A 16,559-nucleotide genomic window follows, 5' to 3' on the forward strand; every position below is an offset into this window, starting at 1 on the left:
TGGCTTTTGTCCATTTGTGAATTCAGCCTTTCAATGGAGCAAAAGGAGGAAGCGTGGAGATGGCTGAGGGAGGAGGTGGAGGCCTTTGCCCATCCACAGGCCGCACCCACAGGCCGCACCCACAGGCCGCACCCACAGGCCGCACCCACAGGCCACACCCACAGGCCACACCCACAGGCCGCACCCACAGGCCTGCTTGGGGCTATGGTCACTGGATCTATTTGAACATGTGGAGCTCAGGCACATTGGAACAGCTTCAGGTTCACTCAAGGGAAAAAGATTCTTGGCCTTTGCACTTTGGGCTCAGATGTACTCCTGATATTTCAATAGAATAACAAGAGAAAGCTAGTTTTCTCTCCTTCTTTATTTCCACAGCCTGTCTGACTTCCTTCCTTCCTTCCTTCCTTCCTTCCTTCCTTCCTTCCTTCCTTTCTTCCTTCCTTCCTTCCTTCCTTCCTTCCAAGAGTGCACACAGGTCTGTTGAGTCATTAGGTAGAAAAAACAAATAATGTTCTTTCTTGAGAAAACATTGTGTTTGAAAAAAGAGCCATTCAGCAGAAATGTGTCTCAAAATGATAATAAAATGAAACACTAAACCTGATGCAAGTCAAGGGCACCCTGAGAAACAATATGACTCAGCTAGAAAACACACACTTTAAAATACCCCTTTCTTTTTAACTAATGGAGGTGTTACCTGTAAGTAGGCACAGAGAAGCCTTTCCCCAGCACCAGCAGTTATGTAAGTGTCTCCCAGACCCAGTGCAGCCTAAGTGCGGGCAGCCAAGTCCTGGAGTTGACTTGCTGGGCTCAGGCAGATGTGGAGGGCTGGCATCCCCAGTCCACGCCTGGCCTTCATCCTCCTCTTCCCCCTGTTCTGGACTGCCACCTCGGGAGTGATAACCAAAGCATCAATTAAGAAGCGCTAGGTGTATACAGATGGAGGATGGCAGAGGGGAGGAGCGGGGGAGGGGGAAGAGAGGGAGGACATGGAGGCCATCCATGTGTGCGATGCCTCATCTTTTCTCTAAGTATTCTTGTGCCCATATGTCGGGAGCTGTCACATGGGAACCGAGCGCCCCTGAGCCTGGAGTGATGAGAGTGTGGAGAGGTGGAGAGGTGGCAAGCCAGCCGTGGGCTGTGGGTGAACTATGAGCACTGAGCGCACAGGGTGGACTGAACCAACGCTGCCCCTCTGTTGGGAGGGGGAAGTGTGTTTTTTTGCTTGCTCTGCCGTGATCCCCACACAGCACATGAGATGGGCGTGGCCTTCCTAGATGTCAGTCAACCTGCTGACCGCAGACATCAGAAGCTAGACTCAACCCCCTGAAACCTGACCCCTTGCCTCATCTGAATGGCTTCTCCCTAATAAAAGGGTTCAGCATGTGCTCCTGGCTCTTTCTTGCCCACCTTGCCCCCCTTGTGGGAGCTGCAGCGGAGAAGTGGTCACTGAACCCAGAGAAAAGGTACTTTCTGTGTCTGTGTCTTTATTTAGTCCCCAAATTCTCTTGGAGTGACCCTGAACGGTTTAGTCGCGCGACACCCATAATTTCGTTTTTGTCACAACCTACCTGTAAAGCAAATGGGATGCATACTGTCACCCCCACTTTTCAGATATGAAAACTGAGACAGATGAGTTGCCTAAAGTCACACACTGGCTGTCACAGATTTGCAAAAGAAGCAAGGGATCATCTCAGCTAGTCTCTCAGTCCATAGACACAACAACTGGAACCAAAATACTCCCTTGGAGGCAGCAGAGAGAAGAGACTCTGGCTGTGAGGAGAACAGTCATTCAAACAATGACTGTCACCTGCACCGCCTCCTGCAGCCCCCAGCTCCTTCCTGTTGGTTTTCCACTGTGAAGCAATTCCGTTAAAGGGAGCTTTTCCCAAATAAGTTGAGAATCTTTATTTTTCGGACCCACTGTTTTCTTTATACATAGGCTTTTCAAATTAACAACAAAGCCATACGCTGACAGGCGAGAGGTGGTTCTGAAGGCCATCCACATCTGACACCTAATGAAATGTACCTGGAAGGGATGTGACTGAAGTCTTCAGTTGTAAAGTTAGAATTCCATTTGTATGCTTTTGAAGTTAACATGAAGGTTAAAAGCCAAAGTGTGTAGTCGCATGACTGGCATCGCAAAGCTTAACGCCCTCAAAGAACATTTGAAAGAAAGTAAGTGCTGAAAACCTTCTCTTAGTTTTAGGTAACTTATCTTTGATTACCTAATATGAAATTTAAGCAATTGATTCACTGAGCACCTTTTCTGACCTTTTTTATTTTTTTTCTTACCAATAATTATTCCCATATGATTCAGACAGAAATGGAAATTTGGTAATTACTCATCTAATTTGATCAGGGTTGACAAGCAGCTAATTAATCCTGCCTACTCTTTATTCAGCTTAGGTATTAAATTAGTTGATTTTGCTTAAAGGAAGCATGGGTCAAAGTGGCAGAATAATTAACTATGCATGTATTATTATCATTGTAGTTATATACACGCACACTCCATATGCACTGTGTGTTATCTGGTTTAATGTAAGTATGTATATAGGTTTTATATATGCTATGTACAAGCTTACTGTATATGTTTGTGTGTAAACACACACACAAATGCATTGTACATTCCTATAACTTACACACATAGCAAACCTTAGGTATAGACATGAAGTTAAAAATCAGTTCTCTAAACTTAGGTGTTTTTTAAAATTTCCTGTGGCCTAATTATTTCGTTTCTCTAGCATATTATATTTATAGTAATGGCTAGAATTTAAACAGGGCGACATTCTTTCTCCACAGCTCCCAAGGCAGAGCAGCCCATTAATGATATCTCTACAAGGTCGCAGAAAGGGCTTATTGAGAGTGACCTGGAACAACTAACTTAGCCTCTTGGACCCTCTGCCTCCCCGTCAGCAAAAGGGGCCCTGAAACTGCCTGAAATATCTCCTGGCACAGAGATGGCCCTTGGTATCTGGCTATTCCTGTCCCCCTAATGATTCAGTCACCCTGATACTGTCCCTTCTGGCAAAGAAAAAAAAATGTGCTTTATCAGCCTCAGAGTAATTAAAACTTAAATACCAAACACAAATCAGTTAAATGAGACAGAAAAATCAATGTTATCAGATACGTGAGCTGAGTCGATTACTGCTGCTATTAAAGACAGTAAAACCCTGGTGTGTCGCAGTCAGCCTAGAGTTTAATATGAAGTCATTATGGGTGTTGTGGTAGAATAAGTAGGAACCCTGGCTCCGGGCTCAGGCCACCTGGAACCCCATCCTGGCTTACCTCGTGTTTTAGGGACCTTATATAAACAACTTCAGTACCCTCATTTATAAAAAGGAAATAATAATAACACCCAAGTCACAATGATTCCCAAGTCACATCAACCAGCTTAATATATGCAAAGTGCTTAGCAAGATGCCTGGCACAGAGTAAAAGTTCTATAAATGATAGCTGTTGTCACTGCGATTCTAGAAATTCTCTTCATCAAAGAGCACTTTCTCGTCTTCTCACAATTACCATCCTGAACCTGATGGAGTTGGTCACGTTTCCCCACTATCTCAGGCACTGAGCCCCGTCTCCTCTGTCCCCAGGGATGGTGAACTTCAGTGAAGTGTCTGGGTACCCCGTGCTGCAGCACTGGAAGGTCCGGTCGGTGATGTACCACATCAAACTCAACCAAGCGGCCGTCTCTCAGGGTGAGCCCCGCAGCCAGCCCCCCCACCCCCCAACCCAGGGCTTAACAGGCCTTCCAGGGCACAACCTTCAGTCCCCTGTCCCCCCGACGAGAACTCTTGCGGACAAATGCCTGGAGTGAGGGCCTGGGCCAAGTCAGATCCAATGGCACGTTCCATCCTGGACTGGAGAAGAGTCAGAGTGGACAGGCTGGGACCAGTGACAATTATCGTGTTCTCTGGGTCCCTCAGCACCTGCAGAGGGTATTTCAAAACCTACCTGCTTTTCACCAACTGACAGAATACAACATTCCAAAGGCAAAGAATATAATTTAAAATTCCATGTAATGACATGAGGAAAGCAGGGTGGGAAGGGCTTAAGTTTCCTAAAGAGCGAGTGAGTGGGATAGAGAGATGGAGAGCAATAGAGAAACACAACCCTCTGCAGTGAACACCATGTGTGGAACACAGTTTTCCTTATGTATGGAGGTGATGGGAATTAAACCTAGTAAGTTAAGGATCAGCGAGTTCTAAACTTATTTAGTATCTCAGGGTCGGCAGATGGGAGGTGGATGGAGCCTTAGGACCATCAAGAGGAAGATGAATGGTACAGGACAAATGGGGGATCCTGAGGAACAATGAGACATGCACTTTCAAAGGTGACACTTCCTGAATGAGAAGCATCACCCATTAAGGATCTAGAACCCTTCCACAGGGCACAAGAGAACTCAGAATTTTTTTTCTTTCGAATTTGCAAGTATTCTTGGAGAGAAGGGATCCGGGTAAGGACCGTGATGAAGGAAGCTCCACAGGTGCAGAACATCTGGGAGGAACTGAGCCCCTCTTCATTCTGGGAAAACTCACAGTAAAAACTATACCATCCATACACTCACTCTGCACACGGCACAGCTGCTAGATGTTTGCACAGGGCTAGATGTTTCTGTTGCCGTAAGTATTTTAAAGTCACATGACGGTGTTTCAAGTGATGTGCACTTGGCACCTGAGGTCCCCTGCTGAGCTAGACTCCATCTTTCCCCGATGAAACACGGGTGGGGATTCAGAAGGCATTGGATTTGGAAGCTTTACCATAGGCTGTCTTTTATGATGAGTGTAATTCTCATAAGGAACAGCAGAAAACAGAAGGAGATTTGGCTGGGGGGGACAGGGAGGAGGCAAACGGGGTATTTTTTCCGTTGGTCATCTCCCGGTCCTTTTCCTTTGGATTTTCTGACATAAAATGTAAGCAGTGTGTTAGTGACAGCTCCTACCGTTCTCCTTCCATTGTCTGCCTGTTGCCCCTTTCCATGTCTAAAGGCAACGCTTTGCACACCTTTTTGGTCACTAGCAACAGTTAGGAGATGTTTTAGGTTGTGACCAGGTGCACACACACGCCCACCCTCACACATTCCAAGAAACAGTGCTTCATCTTATGAGGGGAAATGTTCTCTGCTAGTGTTTATGTTTCCATTCTAGACTTTGCTTTTCTTTCTCCTTCTTACAATGCCGTTATTTGAACAGATTACACTGATTTAATGTCCTGACCTGCAGAGTGTGTGGGGGGGAGACACATTTACTTAAGGGATATGGGAGTGGAAGTTTGGCCATGTTCTGCTTAACCTGCACCAACCAGCGGGTTTGGACAGGTGTCTGTCCAGCAGCTGAAAGGTCTGATGGGTGGTCCCAGCCAGCTCTCCACATCACTCTGGGCCACAGTCGGGCTAAGGTGCCTGGGGGTCCAGGGGCCGCATGTGGGTCCTTGCTCTCTCTCGGGCCATGTTCCTCCGCAGCCTTCAACAATGCCCTTCACTCCCTGGACGGGGCCACGTCTCGTGCGGACTTTGTGGCCTTGTTGGGCCAGTTTGGCAACCATTACATCCAGGAAGCTGTCTACGGCTTTGAGGAGTCCTGTTCCATCTGGTACCCAAATAAGCAAGTCCAGCGGCGACTCTGGCTGGAGTATGAAGACATCAGTAAAGGTGAGTGGCGTGCGCTGTAGCAGCTATACCCCTGTAGGCGCTGGTGGCCTGGGCGCCGTCCCCGCATCGCCCTCAAGGCGTCTGCAGAGAAAGCAGGAACCCGGATTTCCCATCAGGGTTCTGTTCCCTCCCTTGGAATCTGGAAGGTTTGATTGCTAAAATCAAATCTCCAAATGAGAGTGTTTGGGGGAATTGTAGATGCAGGACGATGTCGCAGCGTATGGTCACTGTGTTACCACGGAGGGAATCCGCTGAGGGATTTCACAGCCACCTTCCATTCACCATCTGTGAATGACTGTGTCATGGAAGAGGAGAGAGGAGGAAAATGTTTCTATCCCCGCCCCCCCCCCCCCACGCCCGCCTCCTGCTTCCAAGAACCCCACACACTGCTGGACAGTTAGAGCAGCCACTCATGAACCCCGCCTGTCCCGTGTTTGGGCTCATGCGTCCTGTTGATTTGTGTTATGAGGAATTCTCCCTTGGCTTAGTGGTTATATGGCTCTGACTGACAGCGTCACATCTGACCTTGTCCGCGCTCTTAAGAGTTATATTCAGTCTGAGTCACTACAAGAATTGGAATGTCTCGAGCCTTTTGAACGCATCTTCTGGCCAACGCACTGGCCAGGTAGCTGCGGTCTGATCGCCCAGGACTGCTTCAGAACTGCCATTCATAGGCTTCCTCCTGGGCAGATCCACCTGGTCTTCCCGTGGTGCCAAGTTAGAGATGAGCAACTTGCAAAAGGGCACGTGGTATGTTAGCCAAGGAAATTTAAGAAATGGATTGCCTTCCGGCTCAGCCACCAGGCTTCCTCAGAGACAAGGGGCAAACGAGCTCCGATGGCTGAGGTGCTCCTGGTCCGTGAGCGCCATCCGTGTTGTTGACTTGCCTCCTCAAGGGCTGGCTCAGGCATTCCCACCTCCCTCTGGCTCGGCCCTCCCTCCTAGAAACAAGAGGTTTGTTCCTGGGCTATGGTCGCTGCAGGCATTTCCCCGCAAGCCATGGTTCCTCTAAACTCAGAGGTACAACCGCAGGCTTCTGGTATCTCTTCAAACCTCAGGATCTTCACATTGTTCGGGTTCCAATTTGCCGAGAGAGCAGTGTAATGTAAGCAAATGTCCATCAGCCCCGTTCCAGCTGGCAAAGCGTCCTTATGTTTCCATGCCAGAGCCTGGGGACGGAAGCAAAAGGCTGAAACCCCCTCCAATCCTCTTTGCCATGGTCCGGGGACTGCCAGGGCCTGGGGTTTCTGGCCGGGAGAGGCTGACCTTACCCAGAGCTGCTGCTTCTCTCCGGAGCATGCCAGCATCCTCGGGGCTGAACACTGAGCCCTCGCGAAGGCTGCCTGCTGCTCGGCATTATGTGTACATCCCTCCATCTGAAGCCTCTCTCACCACTCAGCCACTGGACCGTGGCAACACCATCCACCTGTGGACTTGAGTTGTCTGAAATGTGATTCTCATACCTCTGTGCTTCTTATTCATCTGAAAAGATATTCCCACATGTAGCATGTCTACTTAATCATGCCCGACTGGTGATCCCTACGGGATGGTACCCATCTCCACGTCAGCCTCCATTCTGAGCCTTACCTGGCATTACAGGATTTGTCTGTCTTGTCGTTTGGCCTGTTTCTAACTTTTAAATACTTTTTTCCTCTCTAGGCACTAATTTCCCTTTCTTCCAAACCCCTGCATGAGGCAGCCTCCTCGTTAAGAATGATGAGTTCTTAAGGCAAAGGAAGAAGTTCTTCCACTGTTCTGCACTCAGAGAGGATTAGCACAGAATGGGACTCTGCCCTGGGCTGACAAGGGCACGGATGGCATTGTCCCTGCCCTGACTTGCCCTTTGATGATGTGTTCAACCAGCTCTCACCTTAAAATCCTTCTGTGAAATGGCTTTCTCTAGTCTTTGCCTCTGTACCTGTGACCAGTTACCCCAAATTGCTTATAGACTGAATAGGAAAATAGGTTTCATGTGGTAAAATGAAGTGAAAAGAGCACAGGACTTATAGGTTGGAAATTTCGAATTGGCCAAGTGGTTTGACTGAGTCCAATTAATTATCCAGAGCATATGTCCTGTTCTCTGTGTCCCTCAGCTCTGTTAGATTATAAGGCCTTATTAATGCCCCTTTATGTGAAAATCATTCTCAGGTTATAAATTTGGGAACAGTGTCCTCCTCTGTGTTAGCCAGTTTTCTGTTGCTGTAACAAAATGCCAAAATAATCAACTTAAAAGAGGAAAGCTTTGCTTTGCCTCATGTTCTGGAGCTTTTATTCCATAGTAGGTTGGACCTGTGGCCTTGGGGTCCTTGGAGAGGCAGCATATCCAGGCAGGAAGCATGTGGTTAAGCAAAGCTGCTCATCTCCTGGTGGCTGAGAAGCAGAGAGAGAGAGACAGGAAGGGGCTAGGGTCCTGGGATCCCTCCACAGGCATTCCCCAAGGCTGGAAAACTGCCCCTAGGTTCACCTCCTGAAGCTCCCCACCTCCCAGAAGCACCAGGGCCTGGGAAGCAAGCAGATGGGCTGTTGGGGACATTTCCAAACAATAGTACCTTTTTTTCTACAAAATCTTGAAATTCTCAAGAGTAGACCCCATGTCTCATCCAGCGGTGTACTCCCCGAGCCTAAAGCCGAGCCAACGTAGCCACGGTTGTCTTTCCTTGTTTCTGTGGTTCTCAGTGATGATGGTACTAACAGTGGGAAGGGTCCCTCTGCGGGCTGAGTCCCCTGGGGCTTACTGGGCCCGCGCACCGTGCTGTAGTTACCCCTGGCTGGTGGGAACAGAGGCCCCCATTTCCCGGAGGCCGCCTTCTGTTCCACAGGCACACGTCTCTCCTAATACCACCTCGCGTTTTGGTTCTTAGGATCACTGCCTCCAGGGAAGTCGGAGGGAGGCCTATGGAAAATGCACTTCCGTGTCTAGTTGTCTAAGGTTAGTTGTTGTTGTTGTTGTTGTTGTTGTTGTTTTTATTTTCTCACAAATCAAACACTGTTAGGCCTGGAGTTCCCCAGCCTGCCCTGTCCTCACATCTACACTTATGTCCTCTCTCCACGGCCTTCTGCTCTCCCAGCCGGCCTCTCCACCTGTGCACCGGCTCTCACTCCCACTTTATCTTCCCCGAGTTCATTCATGATTCGCATCTTTTCCATCTTTACAGTCTCTCCAGCCACTGAATTCTCTCTTCCCCAACCGTGTGTCTTCTAAAAAACAGTCTCTTCACAAATGCTGACCTTTGACACATTGCCTTTCAATGCATTAGCATCAGATTTCCTGAAATGTGCACCTCTGTGCACCTCTTCCCTACGCCCTCACTCCTCGCCTCTCTTCAGTCATTGCTTTCTGTGGCTTGGCTCCCCAGGACCATTCCATCGTCTCAGCTGACGAGTCTGTCCCTTGGCCAGTTCCCCCTCACAAGTCCCCTCTTCCCTGGCCTTTTTCTCACTCTTTCTTGCCCTTATTTCTCTAAAGAAGCTGACCGTACTTGTGAAAAGGGTGGCAGGGGGCCTGTTCCTTTCTTCTTTGCTGTTGTTCAGGGAATCATCTGCATCTGCCTCGACACCCACCTGTATCACCCCTTTTCCCGAGCGCCAGAACTTCCTTTTCTGCCTGGGTAACCCACAGGCCCCTCAATGGTCAGCATTCAGCCATGACAAGGCCTGTCCTTTCTGCCACCCAATGCTCATGGAAGGGATTCAGATTGGGGAAAGTCGGGGGCAAGGGGTGATGGAGAGATGGGTGCATGGCATGGTGTTTCCGTTAGGTGTGAGGGAGGCTGGTGTGCGATGGCACCGTGGGGCCAAGACGGTTACCAAGGATGCACAGCGCGTCCCAAAATAGCTGGAAGAATGCACTTATCATGAAGAGACGAGAAAGATTTAAGGTGCTAGAGATGCTGATTACCCTGATTATTACCTAACGTATACATGAATCAAAATACCCTAGTATTCCTTATAAATATGTACAGTTATTAAGTGTCAATAAAAAACATTTGAAGTAGCTCCTTCATGTATCTCCGTGGCTTCCCTTCCTGCCACTCTACTCCATTCAACAATTCGCCATCTGTTCCCTTTTTAAAATGCGATTTAATGGCCTCGCTCCTCAGCGTGAAGCCCCTGCTAACTCCTTACTGCTCTGCGTGGGCAGCATGACTTCACTCCCTGTATTAGCTTCCTGTGGCCACTGTAACAAATCACCACAGACCTGGTGGCTTAAGACAAAGCAAATTTATTCTCTGAAGTTCTGGAGGCCGGAAGTTCAAATTCAGCCTCCCGGGGCCCAAGCCGCAGGACCAGTTCCCCTGGGAAGCTCTGGCATTGAGCGTCCCAGCTAGCAAGAGGGCGTGGAGGTTCCACTGGAGTCTCAGAGCAGGGATGCGCACTCTGGCTGACCGGGCCTCACTCCACCTCCACCCTGCCACTTCCTTCTCCTGCTCTGCGGGAACCAGCCCTGGGGGCATTTGGTGGCCTCTCTGGTGCTCCAGGCAGAGCTGCCTGCTCCTCAGCCCCTCAGGACTGCTGCATCCCAGGGCGCTCCACATTCCACACTGCCATTCCCTGCAGGACCAGCTCCCACAGGGACAGCCCTGACAGCACTAACTGTATTTCTCTTCTCTTCTTTAATTTCAAGAGTTTGTTTAAAATATTCAAAACACATAAAACAGCACAAAATGAAAAGTAAATCTTCTTGCTCTTATTTCCCAGGAGTCGAGTTCCAGTCTCAGAGGCGATCAGACAACCATTACTACCAGTTTATGGTCTACCCGTCTGGAGATAATAAACACCCAAATTGTAGGAAAAGAGATATGATCAGGGTCCAGCTTTAAAAAAAAATCACACACATACATACATACATGATCCTTCAAGTTCTCCCCCTCTGTCTACACACACATTCTTTTTTTAAAAAAAAAAGTATTTATTTTTTTAGTTTTAGGTGGATACAATACCTTTATTTATGTGGTGCTGAGGATGGAACCCATTGCCCCACATGTGCTAGGCGAGCGCTCTACCACTTGAGCCACATCCCAGCCCTACACACACATTCTTAGACATGCTCACAGACACAGACGTAATGTATGTAGAGAACTGTGTCTACATAATCTCAAAATAACTTTGTTTATATATAAGAGCAAATTGTCTGTTTTCAACAAGATTGGGGATAGGGATAAGGGACATTTATTTATTTATTTATGTATGTATGTATGTATGTACCCCAAACTTCTACATTGCTTTTTCCACAAAAGGCATTTGCCACTTTTATAATATAATTCTTTTAAATGGTAAAAAATATTTTCTGAAAGTTTTGTTATTTTGAATAAAGACTTAGAAGTTAACCTACAAAAAAAAGAAAGAAAGAAAGAAAGAAAAACACATAATCCTATGTTCAGAAAGTTGAACTTTGGACAGAAATCTGGGAGAAAGTACAAAACAACATGCTCATGTCTTACTGATCTTTGGGACTTCATCCTTGACAGTGTCTACAGTTTGTCAAAGGAACAAATCCTCTATCTTTTCTTATGTCAGAAGAAACAAGTAAAGAGCTATAGAGCTGAAGATCTCAGAGAAGTGGTCAAGGAAAAGTGGGCCCTCCTGGAATTCACCTGGCAAGGCTTAGATTCACCCCTCCACCTGGTCCACAAGCATCCAAAGACCTTCTTTCTTTCTGTTATTTTTATGCTCCATTCAGGACTGGGTTTCCATGGGTCTGTCTTCCCTTCCTCTTCCAATACCGCCTTCCTTCATCCTTGCTTTAGATCCGCCCTTTGCCATTGCCTTTTTTTTACCGTTGCTTTTGGAGAGTGTCAGTGGGGTCATCTGGGAGACAGATGGAGGAGGCTAGGTTTTGCCCTCTGCGGCAACTTTCATCCATAACCCACACTCCTTTTCTATCCAGTGGTCTCCTTGCCCTGGGGAAAGCTGAGACGTATGCCTTCCTCTTCCTTCCCCTAGGTGACATCTAGACATATTATGATCACAGAAGAGAGAAAGGTGCCTCTGTGGCCTTGTATGTCCCCCCACAGGGTGACACATCTTCCATGTTCTGCCACTCTGTTTTTATGTGGATATGGCACAGGACGGGCTCAACTTCCCTTTTCCAAGATGGCGGACAGACTTGTGCTACAGATGCATCAAAAGCAGCAGCTGAATCACACTTTCCTCCTGATCTCAGGTGCTGGTCAGCCGAGACTTAGTCCTGTGCATTTGATGAGGAGGCTAATGTGTAAAACTGTGGCATGGGGCTTAAGAATCTGACCAAGTTAAGGACACAAGCTTACAGAAATGCATTAAGGAGGAAAAACGTGTTTCTATGACGCTTTGTGGTTTTACAGCCCTTGGGTTGCAAACCAGCTTGAAAGGGTCTTTCTACACACAGAGTCAGCCCTCCAGTGGCAAGGCCATTAAGGTGTACAGCTATTTGCTCTATGTGATTAATAAATTCATTCAACACATGTTTGCTGAGCACCTGCTGTATGCAAACCTCTGTAGTGAACAGACAGGGAATCTAGAGAATTGGGCTACTTGGGGACATTCGTGGGTACACAGGCCTGAGGAGGATGTCACAGAATGTCCTCAGATGTGTGAGGACTGGGCTTGAGTCTTCAAGCTCTGATGCTGTGAGTTCAGGGGAAGCCAGATCTGGAGGCCGAGGGAGGAAGTTGCTAAGCCGTAGAACCAAATGTCAACCAGCTTTCAAGGGCTTACTTGGAGCCACTTTGCTAAACATATTACATAGCTGTTGTCATTTAATCCTCTAATATACATGTCATTTAAATCCTATCCTCCCCATTGACAGATAAGAAAATAAAGTCTCAGAAAACTTCAGCACTTTGCACAGAGTCATCAAACTAGTAAGTAGCTGAGTTGGGACTAAAAAGAGTGCCCATGGTCCTCAGTTAGGTATGACTTCTTGCCATGTCGTCTGATGAGTGTACAAGAAGAATTCAATGTGGTATCAAAAAATAATGGAGCCAGGACACTGGTCAGGACACCAGACTGGGGCCACGTGTCAGCACTCATTAGACTTCATGGTGAATGTGTTGTCATTCACCTTGAGTTCTCTGGATATTTTGTTGTTTGTTGTTGGGGGGGGGTTGTTTGTTGGAGTGGTTGTCATCACCCCATTTGGTGGCATTTCTCAAAATTTAATGTGCATGTGTGTTACATAGGATCTTATTAAATTGGAGACTCTAATTCAGTAAGTGTGGGTGAGTCTGAGATTCTGTATTTCTAGCAAGCTCCCTGTATTAGTCAGCTTTCCGTAGCTGTGACAAAATACCTGAGAAAAACAACTGAAGAGAAGGGGAGGTGAGCTTTGGTTCACAGCTTCAGAGGCCAGTTCATGGTCACCTGGCTCTGTTGTTCCTGGGTCTGTGGACAACATGGTGATTGGAGTGTGTGGCAGCAGAGGCTGCTCATCTCATGGCAGCCAGAAAACAAAGAGAGAAAGAGGAAGAACCAGGAATAAAGTGTACTTGAAGGCACCCCCCTCCCATGACCTACTGCCTCCAGGTAAGCCTCACCTCCTAACATGCCTCTCGTCTCCCAATAACCCCTTCAGCTATGAACCCATCAAGGTGTTGATCCATTAATGAGGTTAGAGCCCCATGCTCTAATCACCTCCCCAAAGTGTCCCCTCTGAGCACTGCTGCCCTGGGGACCAAGACTTCCACCTGTGAGCTTTGGGGGAACACTGCAGGTCCAAACCCTGACTCTGCTGGATGCTGCCAGAGCCGTTCACTCCAGACCACACACCATTCTCTTCTCTCAAAGGCTGACAGGCAGGGGCTTCTCCAGTCATCCCTGCCCATCCTGTCCAGGGTCTGAGTGGCAACACTAGAGCAGGACAGGTGGCCTCCAGGGCCATGTCCTGGTGTCACCTTATTGCAGAGTGGCACAGGCTGGATGACAGTTCTGAATAGCGTTCACTTGGGACCAAGACTTTTTTCTGATTAAGCCATTGATCACTAGGCTTGTGTGCAGCATGGAGCTGTCTTCAGCCGCAGGCTCTGGAAGGCATTGGCAAAATGCCAACACCGGGATTAAAGATGATAAGCTGGTTTCTCTTTTAGCTTTGTACTCGAGGCAACATTGTCTTCCTGCTTCCACCTCAAGCAGATTCCACCTAGGGTGCTTGAAACAGTATTCACGAGAGATTCTCATTTATTGGATTCTTACCTCTAGAAACCACGAACTGGATAGTGGTGATGTCAAATTCTGGTGGTGATGTCAAAATCTCTTTCTTTTAACCACGGACCTGACTCATGGGAATAACATATAGTCAGTGTCTTACAACTTAGCAGTTAATTGTACTGTATCCTGGATTATTCTCAGCCACTCCAAATGTGTAAGCTTTGCTTGCATAATTTGATTGATTGCTTCCCTGGGAATGGATTTATTCATTCATTTATCATCACTTCTCTACCTAAACATAGTTCTAGGCACTGAGCACATGATGATGAATGATACCGAAAATTTTTCTGCTTATACAGAACTTATATCCCAGTAAGAAGACACAGAAAATGGCAAATATGTGAAAGTAAGAAATTCGGATAGTGATGTACACTATGAGGAAACTGAAGCCATTTGTTGTGCTGGCAGTGGATTGGAGGACTGAGCGCATGTCTGGAGGCAGGCCCCTAGAAGACCTCAACGGTGGTGCGGAGGGGTGATTTGGAGCGGAGACCTGGAGGATAAGAAGGGGCTAACCAGGCAAAGATCAGGGGCAGAAGAGCCTAGGCACATCAAAGAGGGAACACAGAACCCAAGCTCCTAGAATAACAGAGTCCACTTAGGAGGTAATTGCTAAATATCAGACTGAAACCCAACGTGCCTATGGAGGAGAGGCCCGGGTTTTCTGATGGGACTTGGCCTGAGTTGTCCTGTGGGCTAGATTCAACATGCTACAATGGGGCGATTTGTTAGCCCATCTTTTATCCAACATGCTGCTAGCTCCGTGTGCCCTGGATTGGCCATGGTGGTCCAGACCCAAGAGAAATAAGCCCACAACCAGAGACTTCCTACTACAAGGCAGAGATTTACCTACCAGGTTTTTATCTTGATCAAGTTGGAATGCATTGCATTCCACAGCAGATTATCTATACAGGAAATAAAGGGCTGAGGGGGGAATCACAAGGGAAGTGCAAGGTGAGAGTCTATGTGAAGATGGGAATCCAACTTGACCTCCCTGGCCTTTCCCATCTTATGGGGTGAGCACCTGTGTCCATCCTGCTCTAAGGCAGCTGTTGGGGGAAAGAGTGCTGGATTGGGATTCAGAACTGAGGTCTTTGTTTCAGCTAAGCCATTAGCCAGACATCTGACCTTGAATAAATTACCTAACCCTCTTCAAAATAATTTTCTCATCTGTATAATAACGAACTTGAATTAGATTATCCTTAGAGTTTCTTCTACTTCTAATGTTCTGTGACTCTATAAACTCAGCAAATGATTTCTATTTCTGATAACAGAATGCAGCACTTAATAATGCCTGACTCAAGGCTAAATAGGTTAATTCATCCAATATTGCCATGGAAGGGGTTTGACATACCTACTTGTAGCAAGGTTGTCTGACAGAATCACATAGAAATTTTCACTAGATGCGGCTCTTGAGAAGTTTATTTAATGGCCATGAGCCTCAGTTTCTATGTCTGTAAAATAGGGATTTAATACTTATATTACAAGGTTGTGCAAGGATTGAACTCACTGTATGTAAAACATTTTGTAAGCATTTACTGTATTGGAGTTCGTGCTATTACTATTACTATTGATTATTTCTACTGTTATTACCATTATTTTAATGAAATTTGCAGTTCACCTCCCTGTTCTTGAACAAAATAGCTACTGATAAAAAAAAAAAAATTAAGGGATATCAGTAAAACGTGCCCCACGCTTCACAATAACAACCAATGTATATATTTCAGAAGTCACAGATCTCTACCAGGCCACTGGAACAGGAGGATCAAACCTTCATTTGCAGCAAGAGGGGATTTAGGGGTGAGAAGCGTAAGAATGAGCGTAGGACCCCTGGGGGAGCTTTCTGCTGAGCAGCCTGGGGGTCACTTCCTTTTAGGTGTTGAGGAACTGGCGGGGCCGGCATGGTGTCCAGCTCTACCGGCCTTTCCTTATGTTTTAGTCATCAATGGACCTTTATTTTATGTATTTACATGTGGTGCTGAGGATCACACCCAGGGCCTCACACCTGCCAGGCAAGCGCTCCACCACCGAGCCCCAGCCCCCCAGCCTTTCCCTTGACCTGGGATTCAGTTCGGTTGCCTGGTCCCACGGGCTGCTACAGATGTGCGGGTCAGTTTCCCTGGTGCCCCAAAGGTGGGACTGACTGCGACCCTATTGACATCCCAACTCGACCATTGGTGTCTATGGGAGGTTGGGATCTAACGGAGTGATTTTTATGTTTCCATTGGATTCCTATGTTTTCCTGGTTTCCATTAATGATCCTACTTTAGAGGAACATTTGCCTTCTCAGAGCCAGAGAGGGTTCACAGTTGCTGAAAGGTGGCAGCCATATCTCCAAGTCTCTGCATTCTCTCCCTGCATTATGCCAGCAAGCAGTCGCTGACTGTTTTCTGGGTGGATAAATGAGTGGGTACCGTGTTCTTTCTTCTTCTCTTTCTAAGGGAAGCGAGAGCACATGACTCACGAGAGCTCCTCTCAAGCGGTCCCCACTCCAACCCCTTCACCAGCCTTCACCTCCCCAAAGGTAGCCTGGCTCCACCTGTCCATCCGCCTCTTAGATGTCCAGGTGTGAATGGGGGTGGGGGTGGCTCATGTGCTGTCCAGGGACTTGGCAATAAAAGAAGAGGCTAGATGTGAAAGATCAATGGTCCAGTACAAGGCGGTACTAGGCATCGTCACTAGGCACTGCGTTAGGCCCGTCTGTGTACCACCAACTGGGGGTTGT

The 16,559-nt window shown here is 47.4% G+C and overlaps 1 protein-coding gene across 2 annotated transcripts in view; it reads left to right on the top strand.

Annotated features, from left to right (window-relative positions):
• Astn1 (astrotactin 1) overlaps positions 1-16,559 on the top strand; it is a 279,953-nt gene that overhangs the window by 214,433 nt on the left and 48,961 nt on the right. For both annotated transcript variants that reach the window (XM_076831510.2, XM_076831511.2), the window contains exons 15-16: positions 3,594-3,698; positions 5,462-5,650. In XM_076831510.2, coding sequence (XP_076687625.1) covers positions 3,594-3,698; positions 5,462-5,650 — 294 coding nt within the window. The remainder of the gene's footprint in view (positions 1-3,593; positions 3,699-5,461; positions 5,651-16,559) is intronic.

This window comes from Callospermophilus lateralis, chromosome 13 (assembly GCF_048772815.1).
Source record: "Callospermophilus lateralis isolate mCalLat2 chromosome 13, mCalLat2.hap1, whole genome shotgun sequence".
NCBI classification, from domain to species: domain Eukaryota; kingdom Metazoa; phylum Chordata; class Mammalia; order Rodentia; family Sciuridae; genus Callospermophilus; species Callospermophilus lateralis.